The sequence below is a fragment of the Coenobita brevimanus genome, chromosome 63, assembly GCF_032717465.1.
Source record: "Coenobita brevimanus isolate Jiangsu-jjx chromosome 63, ASM3271746v2, whole genome shotgun sequence".
NCBI classification, from domain to species: Eukaryota; Metazoa; Arthropoda; class Malacostraca; order Decapoda; family Coenobitidae; genus Coenobita; species Coenobita brevimanus.
In genome coordinates, this window is record NC_137016.1 from 41565573 (window position 1) to 41593419 (window position 27847).

At 42.3% G+C, this 27847-nt stretch overlaps 1 protein-coding gene across 1 annotated transcript; it reads left to right on the forward strand.

Annotated features, from left to right (window-relative positions):
• The first annotated feature begins 1985 nt into the window (after window positions 1-1985).
• Window positions 1986-26875, forward strand: LOC145404355 (UDP-glycosyltransferase UGT5-like). Its single transcript, XM_080275876.1, has 10 exons — window positions 1986-2135; window positions 6405-6674; window positions 10719-10912; window positions 13249-13344; window positions 13838-13931; window positions 18880-18971; window positions 19251-19384; window positions 19541-19760; window positions 26229-26372; window positions 26705-26875. The coding sequence occupies exons 1-10, from the start codon at window positions 1986-1988 to the stop codon at window positions 26838-26840; spliced, it is 1530 nt and encodes a 509-aa protein (XP_080132002.1). The 3' UTR covers window positions 26841-26875.
• The last annotated feature ends 972 nt before the right edge of the window (window positions 26876-27847 follow it).

Sequence of the window (27847 nt, forward strand, 5' to 3'; positions counted from 1 at the left end):
CACTTACCTCCCCTGTATTGATTGACCTTTGTAGCTGCCACCGTGAATAAAGTATTTCTGTCATCTTCAGTCTCTCTCTCTCTCTCTCTCCAGTATTACGAAGTTTAGGGGAGATTTTTCGAATTGCTTGATAGATGATGCCTTAATTCCTTCAGTATTTAGGCATTTTCACTTGATTCATAATATTACCAAACAGATTTACACATTTAGGAGAAACATTTTCACTGCAAAGCATCTCAAATTTAAGTCAAGTTAGAAAGACGAGTGAAACTTTTCATTGCTGGAAATTATGAGTCATTCTTGTGGTTTATTACAAGCAATTTGTATTAAGAAATGACAGTTTCATCAGTAAATTGTTACCAGTTTTTTTTTTTTTGGATTTAAAATGAATGTTGTGTGAAAAATCTAATAATCCCCAGAATGTGAGTACAGCTAGGCAGTTCTCATTAGCAGCAAAATACTGTATATATTTTAGTCTTATTTTTTCCTTGTATTTAAGCAAACAGGCAAATCAGCTTAGGAGGTAGAAATGCAACTCTGACTGGCATTTTTTATTTTTATTTTTTTTTTTACTGTGGGCTAAAGGAACTTAGACGGGCAGTTTATATGTATATACCCTGTATAAATAAATATACAGTAGAAGTCCGATTTTTCGGCATCTATGGGACCAGGCAAGTGCCGAAAAATCAAAATTGCCGAATTATCAAAAACCCTACCCACTCAGTACCTTATATGTTTCGGTGAACACTATCATCACTACTCATATCATTACAAATGTGTTTGGAGAGAGTACTGTATACTGTTTGATACTGTACAATACTGTAATGAATACAGCACTATACATGAATATGAAAAATAAAGAAATTAGTGAACATACTGTATATAAATGTAATGGTACAGTAGGCCTACAGGTTCACATGCACTTACCTAAACTTATAGTAGGTTCCTTATTTACATATGTACAAAAGAAGGGGCTGATTGGAGTCTGCTACTGCTGGAAGAAGTCCCCAGCAGTAGAGGGTCCTGCAACAGGCTCTAAGGACTCTTCTCCCTGTTGCTGCGGCAGTAGAGCTTGAGTTTCAGAGACTGCTGTTGGTGATGGAGAGGATGGAGCAGCAGAGGATGTAGCTTTCTCTTGCCCATGCTAGACTCACTACATGATTGTCCTTTCTTTTATGCTATGGGAGAAAGAGCTAGCCTCTGAGCTTCATGGCAGTGGTAGACTCGTTCCATCACTTCCACTATCTCACTCACTAAGGTGGGTAAAGGCGGGTAGCTAGCTGGCGAGCCTCTTGGAGAATTTCAAGACTGACGAAAAAAATCGGAAAATCTGCCGAACGATCAGAGATTTTCGTAAATGGGACTATTTCTCAAACCTGCCGAAATGTCAGATTTGCCGGGGAATTGGATGCCGAAGAATTGGACTTTTACTGTATATATATATATATATATATATATATATATATATATATATATATATACTGTGGGCTTAATAAAAAGAAAGAACATAGAAAAGATGAACTATAACGAAGACTTGCTCTGCTTTGTAACCCTGAATTCCCCAGCTAAGGAGAGTGAGAGTGGGACACACTTCCTCCTGCACTTGGTCATACAACTAATGTGTCATATCATCCCCTTCCTTCCCTCTCCTTCTGCTATGAATCCTATTATCACTTGGATATGTGGAAATGCATACTGTAGCAATTTTCCTATTAATTTGCCATAATTTTTTTTTTCTTGTAGCCATGCATTTTTTATACCGTATATATATAGCTAATAGTTCAGTTGCATGCCAGTTCAAAAGTTTTCCTTTCAGTGATCTGCACAATTCCTTTTTATTTGATATGATGAGACTAATCATATACCATTGCCATGCATATACACAATATGTATATCTCAAATTGAAAGTATGGTGGTGATTTTAAGTGCTTTTATTTAATAACAGTTTGCTTGTACACTCCTGAACTGCACTTTCTCATGTACAGATGCGGGTGTGGTTGCTGGTGGCGGCTGTGGTGGTGTGTGTGTCATCTGTGCAGGCAGATCGCATCCTTTTCCTTAATCCCATATCATCAAAGAGCCACAAGAATTTCTACATGGGCATCATTAACCCGCTGGCAGACCGTGGCCATCAGGTAACTTGGATTGGACTGCCATATCACACACTGACCCCACCACTCCTTATACTGACCCTTTTTACACACTGCCCTAATACTGCCTCTCTTAATACACTATCACATCATGCACAACTTCCCTTATATTTGCCCCTTCAGCACACTGCCCCCTGTCTAATACAGGGTGCTTCAAAAAAACATTATCCCATGGAAAATACTTCAGTATCTGACTTTTTTTTTTTTTTGTAACTCACTGAAACAAAAACAAGACTTGTCTTTGGAGTAAAGAACAAGTGGAGACTGACTTTTAAGCTAAGAACATGCATTTGTTATCAGGATCTGCTGTACTGGCACTCTTAATTCTGTTTCACTAAAAATATTAGTCCCACATGTTGTTAACATTTTTTTGAAGTACAGTACCCTGTACTAACCTACATACATACATACATATTGTACATACACCAGTCCTGTATGAGACAGCCCTAGCATGTATTCAATATGGACGGTGGGTATTAGCCCCAAAGTGGTGACATGTAGAGGTATGGCATGCAGGAGGACTACTGGGCCTTGGGAGCAGGCTTGAAGCCTATGTCCAGAGTCAGACACATTAAAAAAAAAAAAATACTAACTGTAACCTCATGTTACATCTCTTCACCAACTGTCCCTTCATATTACCTCTCTTGACAGACTGCCCCCATTTCCTGCCCTTCATACACTCCCCCAAACATATATCAGTAGCTGTAACATCATCCACAAAACATGGCCTGGCTATTGTGTATATTGTTGAATATATAATTCATGTAGCTACCATATTGTAGTAACTTTGTAGCTACTGTATTGTAGTAACTTTGTAGCTACCGTATTGTAGTAACTTTGTAGTTCTTTTAACCTCATTTAACTGATGCTTTTCATTTTAATTTTACAACCCCAGACATCTGTATTCAGCTCCAGTAAGACCTCGTATGGTGAAAGAGTTAATGGAGGAAATTTCAAAGCTCTTAAGTCAAGTGGTCCTTCCTAGGGTGAATGACAAATTTTGAGATCAAGAACTAATATACTGTGTGTGTGTGTATATATATATATATATATATATATATATACAGTAATCACTCCAATATCCGACGTAATAGAGCCATAGGCAGGTCCGGATAGTGGTCCTGTCCGGATATTGGGCCCCAGCTTATGGACTTGTACTTATGGACCCTAACTTAGAGAAACACCTATACAACTCCCTCTGGACATGCATAGCACCTATTTAAGACTTAAATCACACCAATAAGGCACATAAATGACTGAAATAAATGCAAAAGAAACATAAAATGAGGGTTTAGAAGTAGGTTCATACAACAATAAACATTCTGGTGACTGGCTCCTGGACTGGTACTTATGGACCCTAACCTAGCCTAACTCAGAAAAACACCTTCCTACTGCACATGCATAGCTCCTAACACCCTATTCACACCAATAAAGGACATTAAAGAGTGAAATGAGGTAAGTATAGTATGGAAAAAAGTACAGTATGAAACATTCTGCCTACTTACAGCAAGTCCATGGCCACCTCGATGAATAACCGCCTCCTCTCGGACTCTGACAGTAAGAAGGATTTCCTGAAGCACTTCCAGTACACTGTTCCTGAAGTCTTGTACTGAACTTAGTCAATCGCACACAGAAGTCCGTTCTCTTCACAGTGTGCACTCTTGTCTAACTAATGCTCCATTGTAACTTACTAAGTGTTGCACTTTAACTTTTCCCATTCTTCTAATAATTTTCCAAAGCCTAAACAAACAAGTCTATTTACGTTAAATTTTGTTTCAATTGAGTCTTTTCTCTCACATCTGTAAATCCTTAACACAACACAGTTTTTTTCACCGCACAACACTCTAATTTCCCATGTGGTCTAGTGGAGAAGTTCTTGCTGTTTATTCACTGTCAGAGTCCGAGAGTATCACTGGCAGGTGACCTAGGGGTGCATCGCTGGGTCGTGGTGATGGCGTAACCACTGCAGACAACTCTGAAGACAGCCGCAAACTCACGTCGAGTGGTGACTCCATCGTGTCTGATGTGCTGGGCTGTGGCTCAAAGCATGAGGGCCTGTCTTTGGGAGGCAACGGAGTGGAGCCAGGGCTGGGCACAGCAGGGATCACGGGCCTGAAAAAACTGTCAATGGTTGATTGACGCAATGACCGACGATTCTGACGATTGATAATGCACTGCTTGAAAGCATGCACTTCCTCCATGAGTCCCAAGGGCCCCATCTCCCTGTCGCAGTCCGTTCCACATACCATCACACCAGCAGCACGTTGTTGTCGATACCAAATCAACGTGGATCGGTCAATTTCTGCAAACTTGGGGGTAAACATCACCTTCCTCTCCACATTGTGTTTGCTTCTCGACGAGAAGTCAGCCATGTACTGCATGAGTTTGTCTCGGGATCTCTTAATATCGAACAAAGTAGACCGGGCCAGGTTAAACTCGCGGAGAATGCGGGAAGAAGACCACCCTGCATCTACTTTCTCCAATATCTCCTGTTTCTTCTCCAGAGTCAGCACCACTCTCTTCCTTTTCTCAGGTGGTGGGGCCATCATCACACACACTAAGAGGAGGCCCGAGAGCAGCAGGAGTGCCTGCAGCAGGAAAGGCACCACCACAAAAGCGATCACGGGGGCAGCCATAACGACAAGTGTGCACTCGCAGCGAGAGACAGGCGGAAAGTGGGGAGGATGCAGCGGCGCTCTATCAGACGTCGGAGGAATGACACGCCACAACAATGCTCTCCCGCGCCGCGTGCGGCAAGTTCAAATTAGGGGCGGGAAAATTTCTTTTTTTTTTGGGGGGGGGGGTTTCGAACCATTTTGGGAATATTGGATCCCGGGATGATTATGTCCGGTTAGTGGGGATGTTTGGATATTGGGCATCCGGATATTAGAGTGATTACTGTATATATATATATATGAGGCACCCAGGACCATAGGGGCGTAACCCACACTTCCCAACTTTCGGAGTTAAAAGTGGGAAAAATTAGCTCAGAGGTTCAAAATTATCGTACAACAAACATTTCACGGAAAAAGAACCCCTACGTGTCATGGACGAGGGTCGAAAGTAGGATGTTTTTGTGCATGGGTTTATAAAGAGGTACTTGAAGGCACAGGGCCATAGGGGTGTAGGCATCAGCCAATGAGCGAACGCCTGGCAGCCACACACCCGGTCTCAGCGAATCAGGCGTCACTTCCCGTGAACAGCTGACTACCTCCTCACTCAGTGCTACGCTTGGTGGTGTATGGCATGGCAGAGATGTGCGTGGATTATAATCCTCTATTTCTCCATTTTTTCGTGAATTAAATAGACAGTCATGGGTGATAGTGATTCAGCAAGTGATGGTGAGGCCAGGAAGTTTACCAGGTAGAGAGCAAGACAGCCAGAGACTTGGAAGAAGAGGGAAGTGAAGAGGAAGAGAGATAGTGGTGAAGTTTACTTCAGCCACACAAGTAAACACTTGAATGCCCAGGCAGTGGGTGAGCCTTGCAAGTGTTCTGCACGATGTCTTGATGCTGTGGGTTGGGACGACATCCAGTCAAAATTCAAGAACTACTGGCATAATGTCCTTTGTAAGTTTGTGTCAAGTCTTTGAAAAAATACACACCAAAAAACACCATTTAAAAATTCATATAAAAAAAACTATTGGGCCTAGGATAGTAAAACTTTAACATGTTACCAATACCAATATATATATATATTACAAAGTAACATTAATTTCATGCACAAACATTTTATGTATAAATTTATTTTGGGGGTGTAAAAAAAACACACACACACAAAAACATATGACAAAACATGTCGACGAAACATTTCCTTTGATATATAATATAATGCCATGATTATTGAAATGATGTATGTAATTAAACCTTAACTTTAATGATTAACTACTCAAAACAAGGGTCTTGTGGGTAACGCCCCTCAGGTCCTGGGTGCCTCATACAGGTATATATATATATATATATATATATATATTACACAGCACCAATGTTGAGATGAAGATATGGGGTGGAGATATGTATAAGAGTGGTGTGTGAGTTGGAAGGAGGTCAACTTTGTGGCAGAGGTCAGGGTAACATGGAGGCAGTTTATGGCCATCCCCAATGGGATGAAGACAACTGACTGTAGATGGATGATTATTGATGATTTTTGTGACGAGGTAATTCAAATCTATATAGACATTCTGACATTAAAAAAAATAAACTCTGTACACATAATGTGTAATGAATGATATTGTTAGTTAGTACTATTTTCCAGGTCACGATGGTTTCCGCATACAAACCATCAAAGGTGCGTCAGAACGTGCGAGAGGTTGTGCTGCCAGACATGGATATCTCCAAGTTTATTCCCAACTTGTTTGGGGGGAAATTGACGGGCCCACTCACCCTCATACGGGAGGCGCCTACAAAATGTTCTGATGCCTTAGAAAAACAAGAAATGCAAAATCTTCTAAAAGAAGAGTTTGATCTCATTATTCTGTCTGCATTTCTCTCTGACTGTTTTCTGTCAGTTGTTCACCAAATGAAGGTAACTTCTCTGTAATTCTTTTTTTGTACCTTTTTATTGTTGGGAAATTGAGGAGATGGAAGGAGCACTTTGAGGATTTGTTGAATGTAGAGAGTGACAGCAGTGCAAGTATAAGTGGTTGGGGAATGGCTGGGAGAAGAAGAGATGAGAGGAGGGAGGAAGAGATCAGTAGGATGGAAGTAGTGGAAGCAGTGAAGAAGATCAAGTTGGGAAAGGCCCCAGGAATTGATGGAGTGTGTGGTGAAATGCTGAGGTATGGGGGTGAGATTGTTGTGGAGTGGATATGGAAGTTGTGTAGATTGGCTTGGGAAGAGGGAAGGGTTCCAGAGGACTGGAAATCAGGTATAATTGTTCCTTTATACAAAGGAAAAAGGGAGAGAGAAGTATGTGGTAACCATAGGGGTATTTGCCTTCTTAGTGTGACTGGTAAAATATATGGTAGAATACCCATTGATACGGTTAGGCATATGACAGAGGAGCTAGTTGGAGAAGAACAAGGAGGATTTGGGAAGGGAAAAGGGTGTGTAGATCAGATATTTGTTCTAAGATATTTAGTGGAGAAGTATCTAGAGAAGGGAAAGAAAGTGTATGCTGCCTTCATGGACTTGGAGAAAACTTATGACAGAATAGATAGGCAAGGTATGTGGAAGGTATTAAGAATATATGGAGTGGAGGGGAAATTGTTGAGTGCTGTGAAGAGTATGTACGAAGGAGCTAGGGCTACGGTGCGAGTGGATGGTGAGCTGAGTGAGTTCTTTGATCTCAATGTGGGACTGAAACAGGGTTGTGTGATGTCTCCATGGCTGGAACTTTCCGCCAGTGTACTTGATGTTGGGATTAGATGCGTCTGGGTAATATGTCACACAAAGAGACAAATAACATATTGGGATAAAGCCAGTGTGTTGCATCATCCCGGACCCTTCATTGCTCATCATGATCTCTTAGTAATGAACAATAATATATTCCTACAAAAGTTTTTTCTATATTGATTAGCTGATGTATAATAAAAAATGTGCTAAGGAAAGTGTGATACATGTGAGGAATTACTGTATATAAATGTAGTCCATCCATGCATTGTGAGAGAGCCGCTGGTAGGATATAAGATTGTTTAAATGTTGTGACCAATTTTTTACTGCTATGTTGCACCAGTCCCTCTTCACTCTGGTCATTGCACTTGACATGGTTTCTCCTAAAATACCTCTGCCTGAATCCCTTCCCATTTACGGTGGACACACAGCACATGTATTTCCATTCGTTCTAATGTACAGGGTTGTTCATAAATAGTGCTCTGCCATGCACTTACTTGGTGGGATCTTATGGGTTGCTGGGACTGCTCAGTCTGTTAGTGTGGGCATGAATACGTCAATGGGAGAAGGAAATAAATAGAAGAGGGAAGAAAATGTGGTAGGTGGGGGCGCCCACCATCCACACACTCGATGTAATGCTGCCCTCGGGTGTCTGCCCTTTCCTCTCCTCCATCCTTCTTTCCTTCCATCCTCTCCTGTCTTTCTTTCCTTCATTCTTTCCTCGTCCTTCTACCAACGGGTGACTTTACGCTTCCTCTTCTTTCTCTCCTTCATTCTTTCCTCGTCCTTCTACCAACAGGTGACTTTACACTTCCTCCTCTGTCTTTCTTTCCTTCATTCTTTCCTGCTTCCCCTGCTTATGAGTGACTCTACAAGGAGTGACAAGCCAAATGGTTTCCTGTGCACCAGGAAACCATTTACTACGCAGGGTGGTAACCATATAACCAAATTTTGGCGCCAGGTGGTTTAGTGGGTAATTAAGTCACTCCGATTGGATTGATCCGGTGAAGGTTTATATCCAGGGGGTGGTTGGGGTTTATTGCTCACGTGATGCCAATCAGGGATGAGTTAGGCTGGTTGCTGTCATCTTAAATGTCAGGACCAACTTGCCTAGCCGTGGGCTCCTAAGCCCCTCATGGGGCAACGTAGGATTGGATGATGGATGGATGGATGAGAAGAAAATGGGGGTGCTCACCATCCACTTACTCGATGTAGTGCTGCTTTGAGTGTCTGCCCTTCCCTCTCTTCCTTCCTTCCTCTTCTGTCTTTCCCTCATTCTTCTTCCTTCTGCCTGTGAGTGACTTTACATTCCCTTTTCTGTCTTTTTTTCCTTCATTCTTTCTCCTTCATTCTGCCTATGGATGACTCTACATTGAATGACAAGCCAAATGGTTTCCTGTACATCAGGAAACCATGTACTAACACTGGGTGGTAACCGTATTACCAAACTACAGCGCCTGGTGATTTAGTGGGTAATTAAGGTGCTCCAATCGGATTGAGCCTGTGTAGGTTTATATCCAAGGATGGTTGGGGTTTATTGCTTATGTAATGCCACTTAGGAATGAGCAAGGCTGATCTTTCTGATCTTGAATGTCAGTACCAACTTGCCTAGCCTCTGGCTCCCATGCTTCTCATGGGACATCACAGGATTGGATGATGGATGGATGGAGGGAAGAAAGACAATGATAACACCATCCCCAGAGACATGGCCTTGTACAGAGTTAAAGGATTGAATAGAGAGACTGCTAGAGATCAAGCAGTGTGGAAAGTTGCCATTAGGTGACCTAGGCCAACAGATGCATGTACAGTATGTCGGAGCCTTTATAAATGAAATGAAGTGAACAGGTGATTGGATATTCATACATAATTTTGATAATTCCCTGATGTAACTTAGATGTATTTTTACAGGAAGAACTATGCACACAAAAAGATTTTGCACTTTCCTTTCCTTGGTCTTTGTACGGAATCAAAGTTATCTTTGTCCCACCAGTACTGTGTGTAAATGAGAGAGATGACAGGGGAACCATGAGGCTGCAAGGTGTAGAGGTGACAAAGGAAGATGAATTCAAATACTTGGGGTCAACTGTACAAAGTAATGGAGAGCGTGGTAGAGAGGTAAAAAAGAGAGTGCAGGCGGGATGGAGTGAGAGGAGAAAGGTGACAGGAGTGATCTGTGACAGAAGTGTCTCTGCAGAAATGAAAGGGAAAGTATATAAGACTGTAGTGAGGCCAGCCATGTTGTACGGAATGGAAACAGTACCACTGACAGAAAGACAGGAGGCACAGTTGGAGGTAGCTGAATTGAAGATGTTGCATTTTTCACTAGGAGTGACGAGGTTGGACAAAATTAGAAATGAATATATTAGAGGTACAGCGCACGTAAGTCAGTTTAGGGACAAAGCTAGAGAGGCGAGATTGAGATGGTTTGGACATGTACAGAGGAGAGATAAGGAGTATGTTGGGAGGAGGATGCCGGAAATGGAGTTACCAGGCAGAAGAAAGAGAGGAAGGCCAAAGAGAAGGTTTATGGATGTAGTGAAGGAGGACATGCGGGTGGTAGGTGTAAGAGAAGAAGATGCAGAAGACAGAGTAAGATGGAGACAGGTGATCCGCTGTGGCGACCCCTAAGGGGAGAGCTGAAAGGAGAAGAAGAAGAAGAAGAAGAAACAAAAGCTAGAGACTTTCTTTTCACTGCTCTTCATACAAAGTTGAGATGACATTGTTTTTTCTTTGTTAATTGATTTTTACACTCAAAGAAAGAAAAAATGCATGGTTATATTATGCGTACTTCTTATCCAACCTGCAGAAAGCAAACCACAGTCATGGCAATGCTTTGATCATAAATGTGTTTGAACATCCCATCCCAGTATTTTTACTCTTAATTATGCAACGCTGAAACAGGTTTTGTCACTTTGTTTCGTCTACATGCCTTTGAATTTCAGTCATCTCAGATGCAGTGGTTCCATCTACTCCACCAACAGTGTGATGTTGATGTGTATGTTTGACTTTCTTGTGAATGTGCAAATTTTACCAGCAGTCATCCTTTGACTCTTTTGTTTTCCATCTACTGCTGATTTTTTATTATGCTTGTCTATTTTGTATGATTCTTGTACACCATTTTATTATGCTTGTCTGTTTATATGATTCCTGTATTTTATTATGCTCATCTGTTTTATATGATTCTTGTACAGTACTTTGTTTTAATGCTTTCTTATGTATATGTTTGTTTCTTCCACAGCTCCCCTATATATATGTTATTCCAGCTGGATTGATGGCTCCCTTCGGTGATCTCTTAGGAAATACAAACTTCCCCTCCTATATTGCTTCCAAGTTGTTTACTTTCAAGCATCCGATGACCTTTACACAACGGGCTCTCAGTACCCTCTCAGACGTTTTATCTGCGGTTGTAACTGAGTACCATGTCATCCCAAGGTATGAAATAGTCTTATTCCATTTAAAGTATTAAGATTAGTGTAATGTGTCCAGTGGCCATTTCAGGATAGGCTGCCTGTACATTATTTTTTTTTTTTTATTCTTTTAATGCAAGGAAGAAGAAACCGAAAGCCAGAGACCCACAGGATTGTTCCCTCTGAGAAGAAATAAAAATATAATAACAGAGAGCCAAATTCAAATTCTGAGAGGTCTTGTTTGGAATTGTTACTGAGTACTGTACTGTGTTGGCTTGAGGTAGGTAATGGCTTTTTTTCTTTTTAGTAAGGGTACTCTGCTGTCATGTACGAGGTGCTACCCAAAAGTTTCAGTAATTTGAACAGAGGGAGCTAACCTTTTGCAGTTTTGCCTTTTGCCACTAGGAGGAGTCACCAGCACCCCTTGTGCATCAGTGTGGCCCCAGCCATGTCTGTGAGTGGACGTGTTGTTGAGCTACGCTTACTATTGTCATGTGGTGTGTAGGTGGTTTGGCGGTTTTGCAATGGTGGACCTCACAGAACAAAGAACCTGTATCAAGTTCAGCTTCAAGATCAACAAGATGGCTGCAGAAACACCGGTTGTTTCAGCAAGCCTTTGGTGACAATGCCATGTCCCAAAGCAGAACATTTTTCTGGTACAAGCGGTTCAAGGAAGGGTGAAAAAAACACGTCAAGTTCACAGCAATGTCAGGTCGATGTTGATCGTTATCTTCAATATCCAAGGAATTGTTCACAAGGAATTCATCCCACTGGGTCAGTCTGTCAGTGGAAAGTTTTACTGTGAAGTTTCGCAGCGTCTGAGGGAGAACATCTGCTGCAAACTTCCAGAACAGTGAAAGAACATGGACTTGAGTCCTGCATCATGAAAATGCCCCTATCCACGCATCAGTTGTTGTCCGGCAGTTCCTGGCTTCCACTAACACGGAAGTCATTCCCCACCCACCCTGTTTGCCTGGCCTTGCCCACTGCGACTTTTCCTGTTTCTCAAGCTGAAATTACAACTGAAAGGGCATCAATTTGACTTGATTGAGGAGATCCAGACAGAATCGCAGGATGTGCTCAAGACCATCACGCCTGAAGCCTTCCAGGGACGCATGGACTTGTGGAAAAAACGCTGGGACCACTGTATACATGCCCAAGGGGACTACTTTGAAGGTGACAGTGAGGACTAGGAGGTAAGGTAACCTATTTTCCAACAATATTCAAATTACTGGAACTTACGGGTAGCACCTCGTATTGTGTTGAACTTTGGCTGTTTAGTATTTAGTGATAGGTAACATGTTTGGTACCTTAGCCATGTGTAACAAAATTTATAGTACAATGCTGCATGTTGTTGTCATATTGTTTTACAGTTTAATGATGCATAACATGTTTGGTACCTTAGCTTTGTGTAACAAAACTTTATATTACAGTGCTGCATGTTGTTGCCATACTGTTGTACAGAAATTTATGTTGTTTGGAATTTGAATGTGGTCCAGAGGTATGATGAATGTCTTGTAAGAACAGAAGAAGAGGGTGTTAGTAAGTTGGTAATGTGGGAGAGAGGAGAGTTAATAATGTTTAACCACGTCATCTGATGGTGACTTTTTGTTTTATTCTTGCTGTCAACTTACAGGTATGTACTTCATGGGAAATCTCTTCAAGTGAAACACATTGAAAAAAATTCCAATAATCCTGGTCCACCATGTAAGGTCCTCCCCAAAGCTAACTAAAATGATCAGTTGGTAACAATAATAAAATTAAAATTGTATCTTCAGACTGAAGAGTTAAGGGAGTTGGTTTTTTATAAGGATGAAAAACTATCGGGCAGAAGTAGTAACTGTAGCCCCAACTTCTGTAACATGAACCTGGTGGACTGCTGGCGAAGTTGCCCTTCTATAACACTCCACCATCCTCTTCAGGGTATAGAGACATATTGTAGTTGAAAGACATTTGTATAACCAGGCAGCATAGCTGACCAGCTACTGTATATTGGTGCCATCCCATAAAAGTATCTCTCTCCAGCATCTATCCATCTATCTATTGCCCAACGCCCTAATCCCGCAAAGGGTGTCTGCAGACAAAACGTCTTCAAGTTGCTCTGTCACCCACCATCTGACTACCCTCCCCCCAACTCACTCCTCCCTCCCTCATATACCTCTCAACTCCATCCCTCCAGCTCATCCTCAGTCTTTCCCTCCCTCTCCCTCCCTCCACCTCACCTACATACACCATTAGTATAAACTGCATTTGAGGAGAGTCATTGTTGCAAGCTGTGTAAGAATAAAAAATTGTTGATACTGTACTGTATGGTATAGTATAAGGGAGGAAACCATTATTGTAGTCATCTTGGTGTTGCAGTATGGAGAATGAGTGTCGCCGTCGAGGTTTGTGCCCTGAAGACATGCCCAGTCTGTCCGTCCTCCGCTACAATACCAGTCTCGCGTTGATCAACAGGTATGGTGCAGTACGTTCACTGGGGCACTGTTGCTTCCGTATTTCTGGTTGTACAGTTGGTTCACTTTACATTTGCCTAAAATTGCCTTCTCTTCATCTAGAATTCTGACCTGTAACAAGAGGTGAAAGTATGTTGCAAGTCACAAGAAAAGGTTATGGAAAGGATGTTGAGGCATCTTATTCTGCCCTTAAACTACATGAAATAAACTATTGTGCAAGAAGACAAATGTCACCACTAAGTCAAGGTGGATGAATTATAGCCACAGAGTTTATGCAGGGACACCATGACAATAACATATCCCAAACTGTCACCAGTGAGATGTTAGAAATTAAACACCTAAGCTTTTTTGCAGTCCCTTCCTTTGTCACTGCTCATATCATTCATAACTTCCTGGGTAAGGCTGAACTGTTCACTTTTCCTTGTATTGTAGAAACTGTTGATTTCTTGCTATGACCATATAGCCTAGCCTTAACCATTCATTATTCTTTGCAGTGTGAAAACTGTTGATATGCCGCCACGGCCATATGTCCCATCTGTAATCCATTTAGGGGGCATCCATTGTGGTTCTGCACAGCCTCTTCCTAAGGTAAAGAGCATGTAGTTTATACACTTGTTTTGTTTGTTTTTAAGTTTGGCCTGAAATTGCAATCTTTTCATTTTGAGTGGTTAGTTACAGCAAGTGGTTAATGTTAAGAGTACCTATACAATGCTGGTCATGAAGAAGTGGTTTGGGAATGATGTAGAGCCTTAGAATTGCCTTTTCTGCCATTGAGCTTTATGAAAGAAGCTGCAAAAAAATGAAGTTCTGGGTCAGTTAAAGGTGAAAAGAATATTATCATGCTGATAGATGGTGGTGTTATTTAAGTAAGGGATATATACATACAGTTTCTACTGTACTGTATATTTGGGGATATGTGCAAGTTAAATTCATAGGTATATTATGGTAGCAGTATCCATGGCAGGGCATAATATCCCAGGGCTGGGCCACCATAGCTCAAAACTTTTAAATCGCTTTACAGCAATGATGTACACAACATTACAAAAATCTCCACCTAGTAAAAACAAATGGAGTATGTGGATAATTATTGTACTTTGTATTATATTCATGCTACTCCCAGGCAGCCCTGTTCATCGTGGAAAAACTTTTCATTCTGCCGAGGTAATTTTGTTCAGCTTGGGAGAGACTTCTTATGTTGCAGGGGTTAGATATTTCCTTCATTAACAACAAGATATTTCTCTGTACTCTGAGTACAGTGTAATCATCCAAGGGTAGCAACGATTGAAAAAATGAACATCACAAGGTTAACCCGTCACGTCCCAACTGACTTTTTGCCAATGACCCTCCTCCCCATCCTTTTTTTTTTTTTTTCCAACCTCCGCTTTTTATGAGAAACAACGGCATATCACAAAAAAAGTGCTCACCTGAGCCTAGAAGTGCGCTGTACAGGTGACCCTCCCCACACCTGGTACCATCTTCTCTGGAGACGCAGGTGAAGCTCTCATGTTTTCTATGGTAGGAGTAACTATTGCAAACCACTCAAAATAGGTAGGTATTTGTTCATTTGGTACGAATTTATATGTAGTACAAGAATATATTGGTTTTTATACACAAATATAGGCGATATAATTGTTGTTTCACTTACCAAACACATAAAAATCACCAGTTTCTTGCACCAGTGACTCACTGTGATTGTTGTTTCAACTTACAGTCTATTTTTCAACTTACATAATACTTTCCCACAAACATTATACAAATTTACACTTTATATAACAATTATCACATATATTTACAGGCCTTACTACTACAATCATCCCTTAACATCCTCGGTTTTAACATACACGGTTTTAAATATCCACGGATGGCTACAGAAAAAAAAAAAAATCTCATTGAACTCTACTGACACTGTAACATTATCCCAGGCACAGTTCATGGCTATTTTAGTACAGTAATGACATTATCCAGTGAATGAAATGCACTGTAACACTCTTCCTTTTGGAGGGAGCTGGGATGAGCACAGTAGTCAGAAGAGACCATGCAGGAGTACACTATTCATTATTTTTAACTTTTAGTGCTCTTGTATTAAATAAAGTAGTTGTTTAGTGTTCTTGTATTAAATAATATTGTAAACATGCACATAGGGTTTTTCTTTAGTTATAGGAGGAAATGGGGGGTCCAGAGGTGTTTTTAAAGGGGGCAGCAGATATCCACAGATTTTTAACATTTGCGGGTGTCTCTGTTACCTAATCCCCGCGAATGTTAAGGGATGACTGTATAGTGAGCGTCATATATCGCAAGCACACACAGTATCAGAAGTGTACAAAGTTGTGGTATTCCCGGAAACAGGGCTTCACGCACAATCCTACATTGCGGTCAACACACTCTTTCCTAGTGTCTGTTCTCTGAGTGGTTGGTCTTGCTTTCAAGTGACTGCATATGTGACAGCGGCACTGGGGTCTAGGGCGGTTCAGTTGAGGAGGGATGATGCTGGGGAAGTGGCGTCCTGTGAGGCATAGGGGAATCTGTCCGGCAGTGGCGGGGCGGGGACGGTGATGTGGCCTTTTCTCTGCATATTTTGAGATTAGTTCACGGTACATCTACCTCACAAACCCCTCAAAGGTCTGTGAGGTACCCGTAGTCAAGGCGTGGAGGTAGTGGGCTTTGAGGACTGTGATGTCTAGCAGGTGGAAAAAAAGCTTTTTGTACCACTTCAACATGGTCCTGGCACACTCCACACTGGAAATCATGGAGTCAGACTTGTCAGCCTGCCTCATGTTGACATTGTAGTCAGTAACTGACTCTGGTTTCTAGACGTGGTGCCTCCTCTTGCTGCGGTAATCCACGGAGTCTGTGCAGTGCATCAGGGGGCGGTGTACCATTGAAAGGAGGAAAACTTCCCTGTTGTGGTTCCATACAGTGGCGAGAATGTTATTTGCTTAAAAGAAAAAAAATTCTTGTCAAGTTTCCTCTCAACTTTGACCACATGCTGGTGTTTTTAGCCACAGACTCTGGTGTTGTCAAGGTGGAGGCACCGAGCGAGAAGGGGGCTAGTGTGCCAGTTGTCTAGGTACAAGACTTGACCACGATGAAGGTACTCCTCTATCATGGTCTTCACCATGGTCCCTGAGAGTCTAATACTTCGATCTTCTGTTATGTCCGTCTGTGCACTGGTGTTCAAGACTATGTCTTGCGCATAACCAGTTTTACAGTCACACATAAAAATCTTGAACCAAAAATGGTGTCTCTTGCTGGGTATGTACTGCTGAAAAATATTGCCTTTCCACAACACGAGACTCTCATCTATGACAAGGTCTCTGTAAGGATAGAAGGATGAGCGGAACTTTTCCTGCAGGTGATCAAAAACCATCCTTATTCTTCTCATTTTGTCAGTGTTATTAGCATTTGCAGGGTTTTCGGTATCGTAAAAGTGGAGGCAGCTCAGAATTTACTTAAATCTATTCTGACCCATTACTTTCCTAAAGAAAGACGTGTCTATCATTGGATTCGTAGAGCAGAGTGCTGTAATTTGTCGTTTCCTCACAATACCCATGAAGAGAACTAGGGCAAAAAATATTAACATCTCACCTATCGTGACTGGGTAGCCATATCGCTGGGAGTGCCAGCTGGTTGTTCCTTCATGCTCGCTTCGACGGCACTGGCTGCAAGCAAACGTGTTGGTTTGGTCCAGTATCTGCTCCACAAACTCCTCACTGAAGTATTGGTGGAAGAAATCCACCCTGGTGGAGCCTGCATGGAGGCCAGGTGCGGTACAGCCAGACCCCCACTCCTCTGTGAACTGGTGAATGATGGGAGTGAAATCACTTCCATCTTCCCAGTCCTATGACACACCAACACACCCAGCCTCATCCCTATCGTCGCCTTTGTCAGGGTGGGGAGGAGAGGGTGGTGGGGAGGTTGGGGAGGTGGAGAGCAGCACCCTTCCCCACTCACGCTTCTCTCCCCTCTCCCTTTTCTCTCCCTTCCCTTTTGTTCCTTTCCCCTCATCGTGGGGCTGTGGGGAGGAAGCGCGGGAAGTTTGCAGGGTGAAAATGGTGCTGGGGAGCGGCTGCTCCCCACCTGCCTGCTCCCCAGGTGCACCACGTGTTCACCCGGGAGCTGGCTCCCCAACACCACCACCACTTGCCCTTTCAGGTGCCTGCCCCACCACTCACACCTTCCCTTCTCGTTTTCGCCGCCCCTTTAGCACCCTGCAACAAAATCCTCTCCCTCCCCAACCGCAAGGGAACACCCCGACTTACTGCTCTGTCCTTGTTTTTGTCCTTGTCCTTGTTAGACCCTTCATCTAGGGGCTGGAGAGAGGTGCGTGCACATGATTGGGGTCTAGGCTGGCCTTCCCTAGCCCTGCGGTATGTGACGTACTGCACCTTCCATGGTGACAGTACCTCCTCATCACTGCAGCTCGTTTCTTCTTCTGGTGCCACGTAATCTTCGTCCTTCACATGTTATCGACTGGGGAAACACTGTCACCTGTGAAAGCATCAAGGGTGGCTTGAATTTCGTCGTCAGAGAGACTGCGGCGCTCCATGTCTTGAGTGGGTCACTGCTAGCAGGTGAGTGAACGAGACAATGGTGTGCGGGGGTCACGTGGGGTCGGGGAGTGTCCCCACCTGGCGGCAGGTAGAGGAAGATGTCCTACGTATGCCTACCAAAAATCACACGCGAAACTTGAAATATCTGCACATGACGGACCTAGCAATTGCAAAACGTACCAGTACGTCATTGGGTCTCAGCATGAAAAAAAGTTGACATACCCATACGTTGAGGGGACGCTGTGGTTTAAGATCAGGTACAGTCAAGTTGCCTAAGGCATGGCTAATTGGTTTTGGAACAAGCCCTCGCCATGGAAAACTGTGCTATACAAATAACTAAACTTATGGGAAAAATGGAATTTGGTTCTGGACTTTCTCCCAAAGTCTCCCTTTTCACCCCACTTTTCCCCATTTTCCCCCACTTTACAGACGCATACAATCAAGCAATCAGTCAATGCATGATTTACACACGAACTAAACACTAAACAATAAATAATAAAGGGCTTTAAGGGCATAAAATACTGAACGTACCTAACCCCAACGACGATAGTACTGAAGTGGAAGGGGTAGGGTTCGGGGTTCCAAGGCAAGAGGCACGTTTCAGACCTTGCCACGCCCCCGCGCCATAGGTACTTTATGTGTGTGGTTCGTTTTTTTTTTTGTTCTGGCACCTTGCTGTGTCATAGAAAACTGTGCCATAGAAGCATGCGCCATAGGCATCTTGACTGTAAGTGCCTATGTACCGCACCCTAAGCAAAAAATTACTTGCATGTCCCCTGTGAAACGCAAGAAATCAGTCATTGATCGATGAGGATAGTAGTTATCTGCTGATGAATCAAGATCATTGATCAATGAGGTTAGCAGTTAAAGGGTTAATGGCATTAAATGTTCTAATAGCTTGCAGTCACCTCTGTACCACATATTTGTAGACAACAGTTCATTTTCCCCACGTACTGATAGAACAAGAGGCTATCCTTTCTTTTCAGGATCTTGATGATTGGGTGAAGGGTGCTGGCAGTGATGGCTTTATTTTCTTCAGTCTGGGCTCAGCAGTGACACCATCTAGCATGCCAGAGGAGTGAGTGAGATATATAAACTGTAGAGGCATATTGTGTAGAGGGTTTTAAGAGCAAAGAGTGGCAATACAAACGAATGATCCTTTCTAGTTCATTTAGTTCATCTTAGTCAAGTAAAATCATCTGGCAGAATCTAGAGTAAAATACCCAAGACATTATTGTTTTCTGTTTAATACTCATGAAAACTGAATTTCAGAAAATTACAGCACCACATAGTTGCAGCACATCTGATATATTGCTAAGATTTTTGTTAGGCAAAGAAATGACCGTCTTTTGCACAGGCATCGCCAGACATTAGTGAAGGTGTTTGGATCACTGAAGCAGAGAGTCCTGTGGAAGTGGGACAAGGACACCATGGACGACCTTCCCCCCAATGTCCGCCTGGGCAAGTGGCTCCCTCAGCAGGATATTCTTGGTGGGAACTTTAGGTTTTTTGTTCTAATTAATTCTTCTGTAGTGAGCTGGTCTATACCTGTTGCCATATCTTTCCTGGAAAAGTATTTGTATTAGGTGTGGAAATTTTTGAATTATTTTCCAGTTTACAAGCTAGGCTTAGTGACCATTCTCTCAGGTGACCCACGATTGCGACTGTTCATCACCCACGGGGGACTGCTCAGCACCCTTGAGTCCATGTATCACGGAGTGCCTGTCCTGGGAATGCCTGTCTTTGCGGACCAGGAGACCAACATGGTGGAGGTGGAGGCTGATGGCTGGGGTAGTGTGCTGCTTTGGGATGACCTCTCTCCAGACACACTAAAAGAGAAACTCCAATTTGTAATGACAAACCAAGAGTAAGTTTCTCAGAACTGCACTGTAATGAGTTAACACTGTCATCATCATCAGCAGCATCAGCATTAGCATCGTCGTCATCGTCATCCTTTTTCCCATTCCTTGTGGTGCTGTGAGATTTTGGGCAATGCACTGTTATACAGTACCCTTGCGTCCAGCACGCGTTAGTCCAGCACAATTCGAGTCCAGCACGGTGAGCAATTAATTAGTATTATTTAATACGATTTAATTACTGCAACATGAGTGTGTTAGCATAACACGCACAGAGCTCCGAGAAGTGGGCCAAATCCACAGAATTCACTCTAGCACGATCACGGCCATACTGGACATTCCCATGATGATGATAGCCAATGAAAAACTTCTGATCAGGTAGCCTTCCCCGCTCACTATCGTGACGTGATCGTGATGCCGCCCAATTAAAAACGCTTCTGGTGTCACATGATGTTTTGTTTACATTTCTCCTGCCACAGAGCCACTCAGTCACATAATTGCATTGGAAGGTGCTTTTTTCTTGCTGCATTTTCTGCCCTAGTTACTGCATTTTACCCTGCTCACGATGCCTAGGAAGCCTTCTGAGAACCCCAGGAAGCGTTGGCACCTCCCTCAGGCCACCAAGCTAGAAAGCATTGAGAGGAAGAAGAAAGAGGAGAGGAAAGTTGACATTGCCAAGGCCTACGACATGAATGATGCCAACGTGATCATAATAAAAAACTTAAGATGAGATCCTGGCAGCCGAAGGCTATCACACGGCACTTCATACCAGGTTTGCCGAGGATACAATGGTAAATTGGAACGGTAACGTGGTAAAATTGCCGACAATACCACGGGCATTTGGAATTCATCTGGGTGGATTCCTGCCGAGCATACGATGGGGAAAACAGTGTGACCAAAACCCAGGCGACTCGACAGAGAATGTATCGTACTACAGCATTGAACATTTAGCCTGACACTGAATACATATTAATATTTTAGAATAAATATCAATCGTTTGAAACCCTTCTCATCGGCGTGCGTACCAGTTTATAAACAAAGTTGCTTCTCCTTATTCTCTACCGAGTCAGCGACAGCAATCACTTTCCACAGTCACGAGACGGGGCTCTGGCAACAGTGTGAGAAGCATGCACTTTGCCGAGGATTAATGGACGAAGATAGTGATTCTGAGTGTGATTTCAAAGGATTTATGAGGGAGGTTTGATTTCGAAGGATTTATGAGGGAGGTTGAGGAGGAGCAACAGCCATTACCCGCTAGTGACGCCAGCAGCCATCCTCCGGGGTCCCAGTAGGACTAACTACAGCCTTGGATACCACCTTCCATTCCCAGCAAGCCCACCAACACTATCCTAAAAGGTTAGTTATCATTCATAGCACAGTACCATTTATTATAATTACAATAGTACCAATATATGTATAGGTATATGGTAGGTATTTAGGGTGACTTTTCCGAGGGTTGCTGACATAATTCATTTTTCCCCATAAGCTCTATTGTTAGTCCAACACGTTTTTGGTCCAACACGTGACCCATGCATGACAATATTACCGTGCTGGACGCGAGGGTACTGTAATTTCAAGACATAAGTCTATGGAGAAGGGGGCCGTAGTTTCATTCCCTTTTCATGGTGGTGGTATGAACATTGAAGTTATTTGAAACACAGGTCTTAGGTTATCATTAAGCTGTTACAGAGAGGAAAAATATCCCATCCTTGTCATTCTGTGTGTGTGTGTGTGTGTGTGTGAGTGTGTGTGTGTCAGCATTTACAGCGTATAGTGAATATGTAGGTACCATAGTGTTCTGCCATTCTCAACATCAGAGACTGAGACTAACATAATACTTTTTTTTTTAAGTTACAGTAGTTAATAATCTATAGAGTTGGTGTTTATGTTGATGTTTATTGCAAAGATTATGTCAACAGGGGAACTTCATTGATGTATAACAGCACTGGATAAAGCTGTGATCCCATTAACACACTACCTGATATGAGTGTCTGCTGAGTGAAATTGTTAAAGTTTGGCCTTGAAGTATTATCGTTGTAACTGGCCAGTGGTGGGCATCGTTACTCTAGAAAGTAACTTCGTTATCCACTACGCCATTGCTTAGAAAAGTAACTTCATTATCAGTTACACTGTTACTTCTTTACAACAGAAATGGAAGTTACCATTACTCCTCTACTCCATTACTTGTATTAAAAAAAAAAAAAACATTAATTTCATTATATAACAGTAAGAAATACAAAAAAGGTTAAAGACGGATATTAAAACCATCACTAGACATTGTGCTCACTGCTCTGAGTCTGACAGTCACACTGTATTTAACCCGTGCCGTCCCGGCGATGTGAATTAATGCGGCAACATTGCAAGGTCCCTAATTTGCACAATTTTCAATTTTCGCGAGTGATTTTTGGCATGTATACACGGGACACCTTCCTCTATTCCTCTGCAAGATGCCAAGCAGGAACAATGCCTTACACCGCATAATCTCTCCCCCCCCCTGCACGCCATTGTCTCGGCAATTCACGTGTTACCAGTGACCTGGTCAATAAAGACATTCAGGGCCAGAGTGATTCCCCAATCGATGACAATGTGGATGACAAAGTTTACACAGCATTTGAGGAAGAATCAGTCAGAAATGATGATCAGGTAATTTGGGAAAAAAAAGGTCATGAATGATGATGAGTTAGTGAGTGAAACAATGCATATAATGCCTATATTGCTGTTTGAAAACCAATATACTCTTGTACTACGTATAAATTCGTACCAAGTAAATAAATAAATACCGTTTATGAGTGGATAAAATAGTTACCCTCCCATAGAACTCGTTTTCTTTGCTGCCAGCCTTTTAGAAAACCCAGTCAGGTAAGGAAGTGCACGTACCTAAATCACGTATTTTAAACCTCAGGTGAGCGATTTCTCTATGAATTTTCGATGTTTCTCACCAAAAGCAGATGTTTGGGCCAAAAAAAAAAAAAGGTCCAAAAACGTCGGGATGGGGTTGGTTAATCTGGTAGTACTGCTACTGGCACTAGTGGATGGTGGCTGCTGGTAGCCCAGTGGTGGAATGACCTTGTCCTATGTCTTCTATGTCCTCGGCTTGCTGGCAGTTGCCCTGTAATTAAAACTTAAATATATCCATTACATTTATTGTGACTTGCATGATTGCACAAAGTAGTTAATACAAGTACAAAAACATTTAAAAAACATTTATACTAAATATTCTCTTTTAATCTTTTTTTAAGTTTTAATTATTTAATGCTATTATATTTTAGCTATATTTTTACCATACCTGCCCTTACCCTTACCACAATTAGACTTTATTAGTTACTAGTTAGCCACCGTATCAGTGATATCATATCACACCACCAATGCCAATATCACTGCCAACATACCACTAGAGTACCGGCTACTACCTGTACCAACATCGCCACTTCAACAAAGTTTCAAGTTACCGATACTTCCACACCATGACACCAGAACCACTCACTCAGAATCACCAGAGCCACTCACCAGAATCACCAGGACATAGTACCACAACTACAAGTACCACCACCACCACTACAATTATCAATACGACCACCATCACACCACGACACCAGTCAGTTAGTCACCACTCAGGCACTCACTACCTACCACCACTACCAGTACACCATGACACCACACCAGTGACACCACCTACTAGGCTACCACCACTACCACTGACCAGCTTGGCAGCTAGCACCAATACTGGTTAGTAGTTACTAGTACTACCACTAGTCCACTACCACTACCAGCTAGCAGCTACCACAACTACCACTACCACCATAACTACTACTACCACACCAGGCATCTACACAAATACCATCTACCAAAACCACCAGGCACCACTGCCATGATACTACTAGTCTGCCACCCTCCACGGTCCACCACTACCAACACAACTACCACAGTTACAGTTACCACCACACCACACTACCAATACCACCTACTTGATACATCTACCAGACTACCACAACTACTACCACGCCAGTGATGCCGCCTACCAGTCAATAAGATACTTTATATTATTTACCCTTAGGAACATGAGACACTCTAAAGTAGCATCAGAGATGGTGGCACTCTTGGCTCTAAGGATGTCCTTGTCAGTGGAGAAGAGGCACTCCACAGGGGCACTGGAAGGGGTGGCTGTGTTGTATCTGGCAAAGACACACATCAGGGCTGGCTCCTTGTAGAAGGCCATGTCCGTCAGCTTGCCATCCTTCTTCCAGATATCCTCCAGCCGGGCCTTGACCGTACATGTGCATTGAGGCATGGCTTCTTTCAGCTTCATTTTATTGGTGCACACTATTCGCTGTTGGTTATTCAAGTGGCCAATAGCGTGTGTTGATACAAATGAAGTAAGCGAAGCAAAATGTAACGGAGTAACGTAGCAAAAAGTAACAAGGTAACGGACTAGGAAAATAATGGAAGTTACTCGGTCTGTTACAGTAAAAAAAAAAGTAACGAGTCCATTACTCCGTTACTCAAAAATGTAACTTCGTTAGTAATGGAGTAAAAGAGTAATGGACTGGTGCCCACCTTTTTAACTGGCTTGTATTCATATTCAGTTTATTTCTGCATATAGTGCTTTAATAATCCCTGGATATTATTTATGCAGTTGTCCTAGTAGTATCTCTCTATATATCTATTACCAGATGCCTTAATCCCATAAGGAGTGGCCACAAACATATCGCCTCCATGTTGCTCTGTCCCCAGTCATTTTGCTGCCCTGCTCCTAGCTTACACCCCCTTCTCTCTTATACCTCTCCACTCCATCTCTCAGTCTCATCCTTGGCCTCCCCCACCCTCACCCCCCCCTCCACCTCACTCACATAATCTCTCCTGTCAGTCTTTTGCTCTCTATCCTCTCCACATGGCCGAACCACCTCAGTGTATTTCTCCTAACGTTTTCTATCACATCCACACGACAACGCTCCTTCACTTCCTCATTTGTCAGTCTGTCACTCCATGTGCCTTTACTGTACATGCTTCTCGCAAACAACTCATTTCCACTGCTCTCACTCTTGACTTGTGTCCCTCCAACAAGGTCCAAGCTTCAGTTCCATACGTTATAGTTGGTATCACAATACTGTCATGCAGCGACTTTTTTACTTCCATGCTCACATCCCAGTTTCTTATCACTGCTTTCAAAGAATCAGCAACCTTTCTTCCTTGTTGTACCATTTTAAGCACTTCACCCTCTAAACTTCCATCCTTACTCATCACACTACCTAAGTAGTTAAATGCACTCACATTTTCCATTTCCTCCTCATCCAGCCTCACTGTACATTCACAGACTTCATTTCACTCGAAGGCCATAACTTTACTCTTCCCCACATTCAACTTTGGATTCTGTTCCTTACACACACTCTCAGACTCATTCACCAAGCTTTGCAGCTCCCGTTCATCTTCACTTATCAACACAGTATCATCTGCAAACAACAGTGCAGGGAATTTCCAAACACTGCTCTCTCTCATGAGGGCTGCTCCAGCATCCACTGACCTACCTTGTATCTCTTTTATAACCCCATCCATATACAGATTGAACAGCCATGGAGACATGACACATCCCTGTTTCAATCCAACCTTCAAATAGAAAAATACACTCAGCTCATTATACACATGCACTGCAGCCTTAGCACCCTCATACATACTCTTCACGACATTCAACAACGTCTCATTTACTCCATATATTCTTAATACTTTCCACATTCCATGTCCATCCACCCTGTCATATGCTTTCTCCAAATCCATGAAGGTCACGTACAACCTCTTTCCTTTCTCTAGAAACTTTTCCACTAAAGACCAAAGAATGAATATCTGATCTACACAACCTCTTCCCTTCCTAAATCCTAAAACCTCCCTCTTCTTCTCCAACTAATTCCCCTGTTATTTCCCTAACTCTGTCAATAAGTATCCAAATATATATATACTTTTCCTGTTACACTAAGAACACAAGTGCCCCTGTGATTACCACACACTTCTTTTTCTCCTTTTCCTTAGTACAGGGGAATAATTATACCTGACTTCCAATCCTCCGTGACTACCTTCCTCCCAGGCCAATCAGCACATCTTCCACATCCATTCTACTACTATCACTCTCCCCTATGCTTCAGCATTTCACCACACACTCCATCAATTCCTGGGGCTTTCACCATTTTGACTTTCTTCATTGCTTCCACAACTTCCATCCTACTGATTTCTTCCTCTCTTCTCATATCACTCATTCTCTCAACCATTGCCCAGCCACTTATACCCACATTACTTACATTCTTTGTGTTCAGCAACTCCTTAAAGTGTTCTTTACATCTGCTCACTTTTTCTCCCTTCTCTACTAGTAGTAACAGAACATAAAAGAAAAAAAATAAAGTGTAGTATGCAAAATAAATCACCTAGGAAGAGGTACGGCACTAGAAAGATTTGACGTTCACAATATTACCAGGCAATATTTGTTACGTTACCAGGCTAAAAGCACGGGTAGCACACCGATCTGCAGTGATGAAGGACCAACCACAGCATCCTACTGAGGTGGCTGTGTACTGGGTGGAGTATGTCTTAAGGCATAATGGAGCCACACACCTCCGTTGCCCTTCCTTAGACATGCCGTGGTATGTATTATCATGATAATACAGTGCTTTTTATAATGAATTTGAAGTTTGTAGGTATGAGTCTAACTTTAATTTTTTTTTTCTGTCAATTACTGTGGGTTAAAAAAAAAAATAATAAGCAACATGTACAGTAACAAGAACTTTCTGTACTGTACAGTAAATGATACAGCAGCAGGACATGTCAGTCTTCAAGCTTAGCACTGTACTTGTATACTAGGTAGTACTGCCCAATTCCTTCCCTATAATAATGCTAGTTGTAGTTTTATGTTGCCTTTACTTCATGCTGTTTTTTATCGTATCCATATAATCTTGTGTGATGCATTCATTCCTAGGTACAAGTTATACAATGTTGATGTATGGGTCACTGTGGTGGGCGTGATGCTGCTGTTCTTCTGGCTGTTCTACCGCCTCGTGCGAGCTCTCTTGAGATGCATCTTTTCATCAGGAGCCAAGCACAAAGTTGATTAGAGGTGTATTTTATAATCTAGCAGACCAGTGTGCCCCTCTTGAGATACAGTTGTAGTTGTCTGTATTGTAGCTGTAGTCATTGTAAGTACAGTAGTTGTCTTAGAGATGTATTCCAAAATATCAGACTTTTTCTATATAATTAACACTCTAAAATGAGAGAAACTAGCAAATTTATTGTATAAGTAGCAGTGGAACTTGAACAGGATATTTTTTTTTAATATATTTTGGACCACAGGCTTTAGCTAAAATGAATGGGAGAAGGGGCAAAATAAAACAGGAACTTCTTAGCTATCAAGATACTTCCTTTTCTAGTACTGTACTGTGTTTTCTAATGTACCCACTAACTGATTTTACCAGACTTTTTATTCATACATCTCCTTCGGTAAACCTTCCTTTGATTTGTGTTTTGTTTTGTTGTATACAATACAGTACTTTCCCTCTGCTCTGCTCACCACTTATCATGCCTGTGTTTCAGCACACAGGACATGAAGCTTTGACAGACGTGTGCAGGTATAAGTACACAATGACATGATTTAGCATTAAGAGATAAAAAACATTCTTGGTTTTTGTACTTTCCTGCAGAATACTCCTTTCTTAAAGTAACATTTTTGAGTTTGTCCTCATCGCTGTCAGTAGTATTATGATATTCCAGATTGTATTAAGATACTGTTGAAGTAGTGTACTGTATATATTGTATGTTCCTTAACCCGTTGAGGCCAAGATGGAGCTCCTGAACTTAAATATTGTCAACTGACAGTAGCCCTAAGATATATAAGTGTCAGTGTGGCTGAAATGATTATACATATATATATATATATATATACAGTATATATATATTTATGTGCTTGACTCTGGGCATAGGCTTCACAGCCTGCTCCCAAGGCCCAGTAGTCCTCCCACGTATCATACACCTCTACATGTCACCACTTCAGCGCTAACACCTTCTCCCCATATTGAATACATGCTAGGGTTGTTTGATACAGGACTGGTGTATTGGTATCAGTGGG

Coding starts and splice junctions, on each gene's coding strand:
- LOC145404355 (XM_080275876.1), top strand. CDS start 1,986: ATGCGGGTGTGGTTGCTGGTGGCGGCTGTGGTGGTGTGTGTGTCATCT. Junction 2,136..6,404: donor TGGCAGACCGTGGCCATCAG/GTAACTTGGATT, acceptor ACTATTTTCCAG/GTCACGATGGTTTCCGCATA. Junction 19,385..19,540: donor CCCTCAGCAGGATATTCTTG/GTGGGAACTTTA, acceptor CCATTCTCTCAG/GTGACCCACGATTGCGACTG.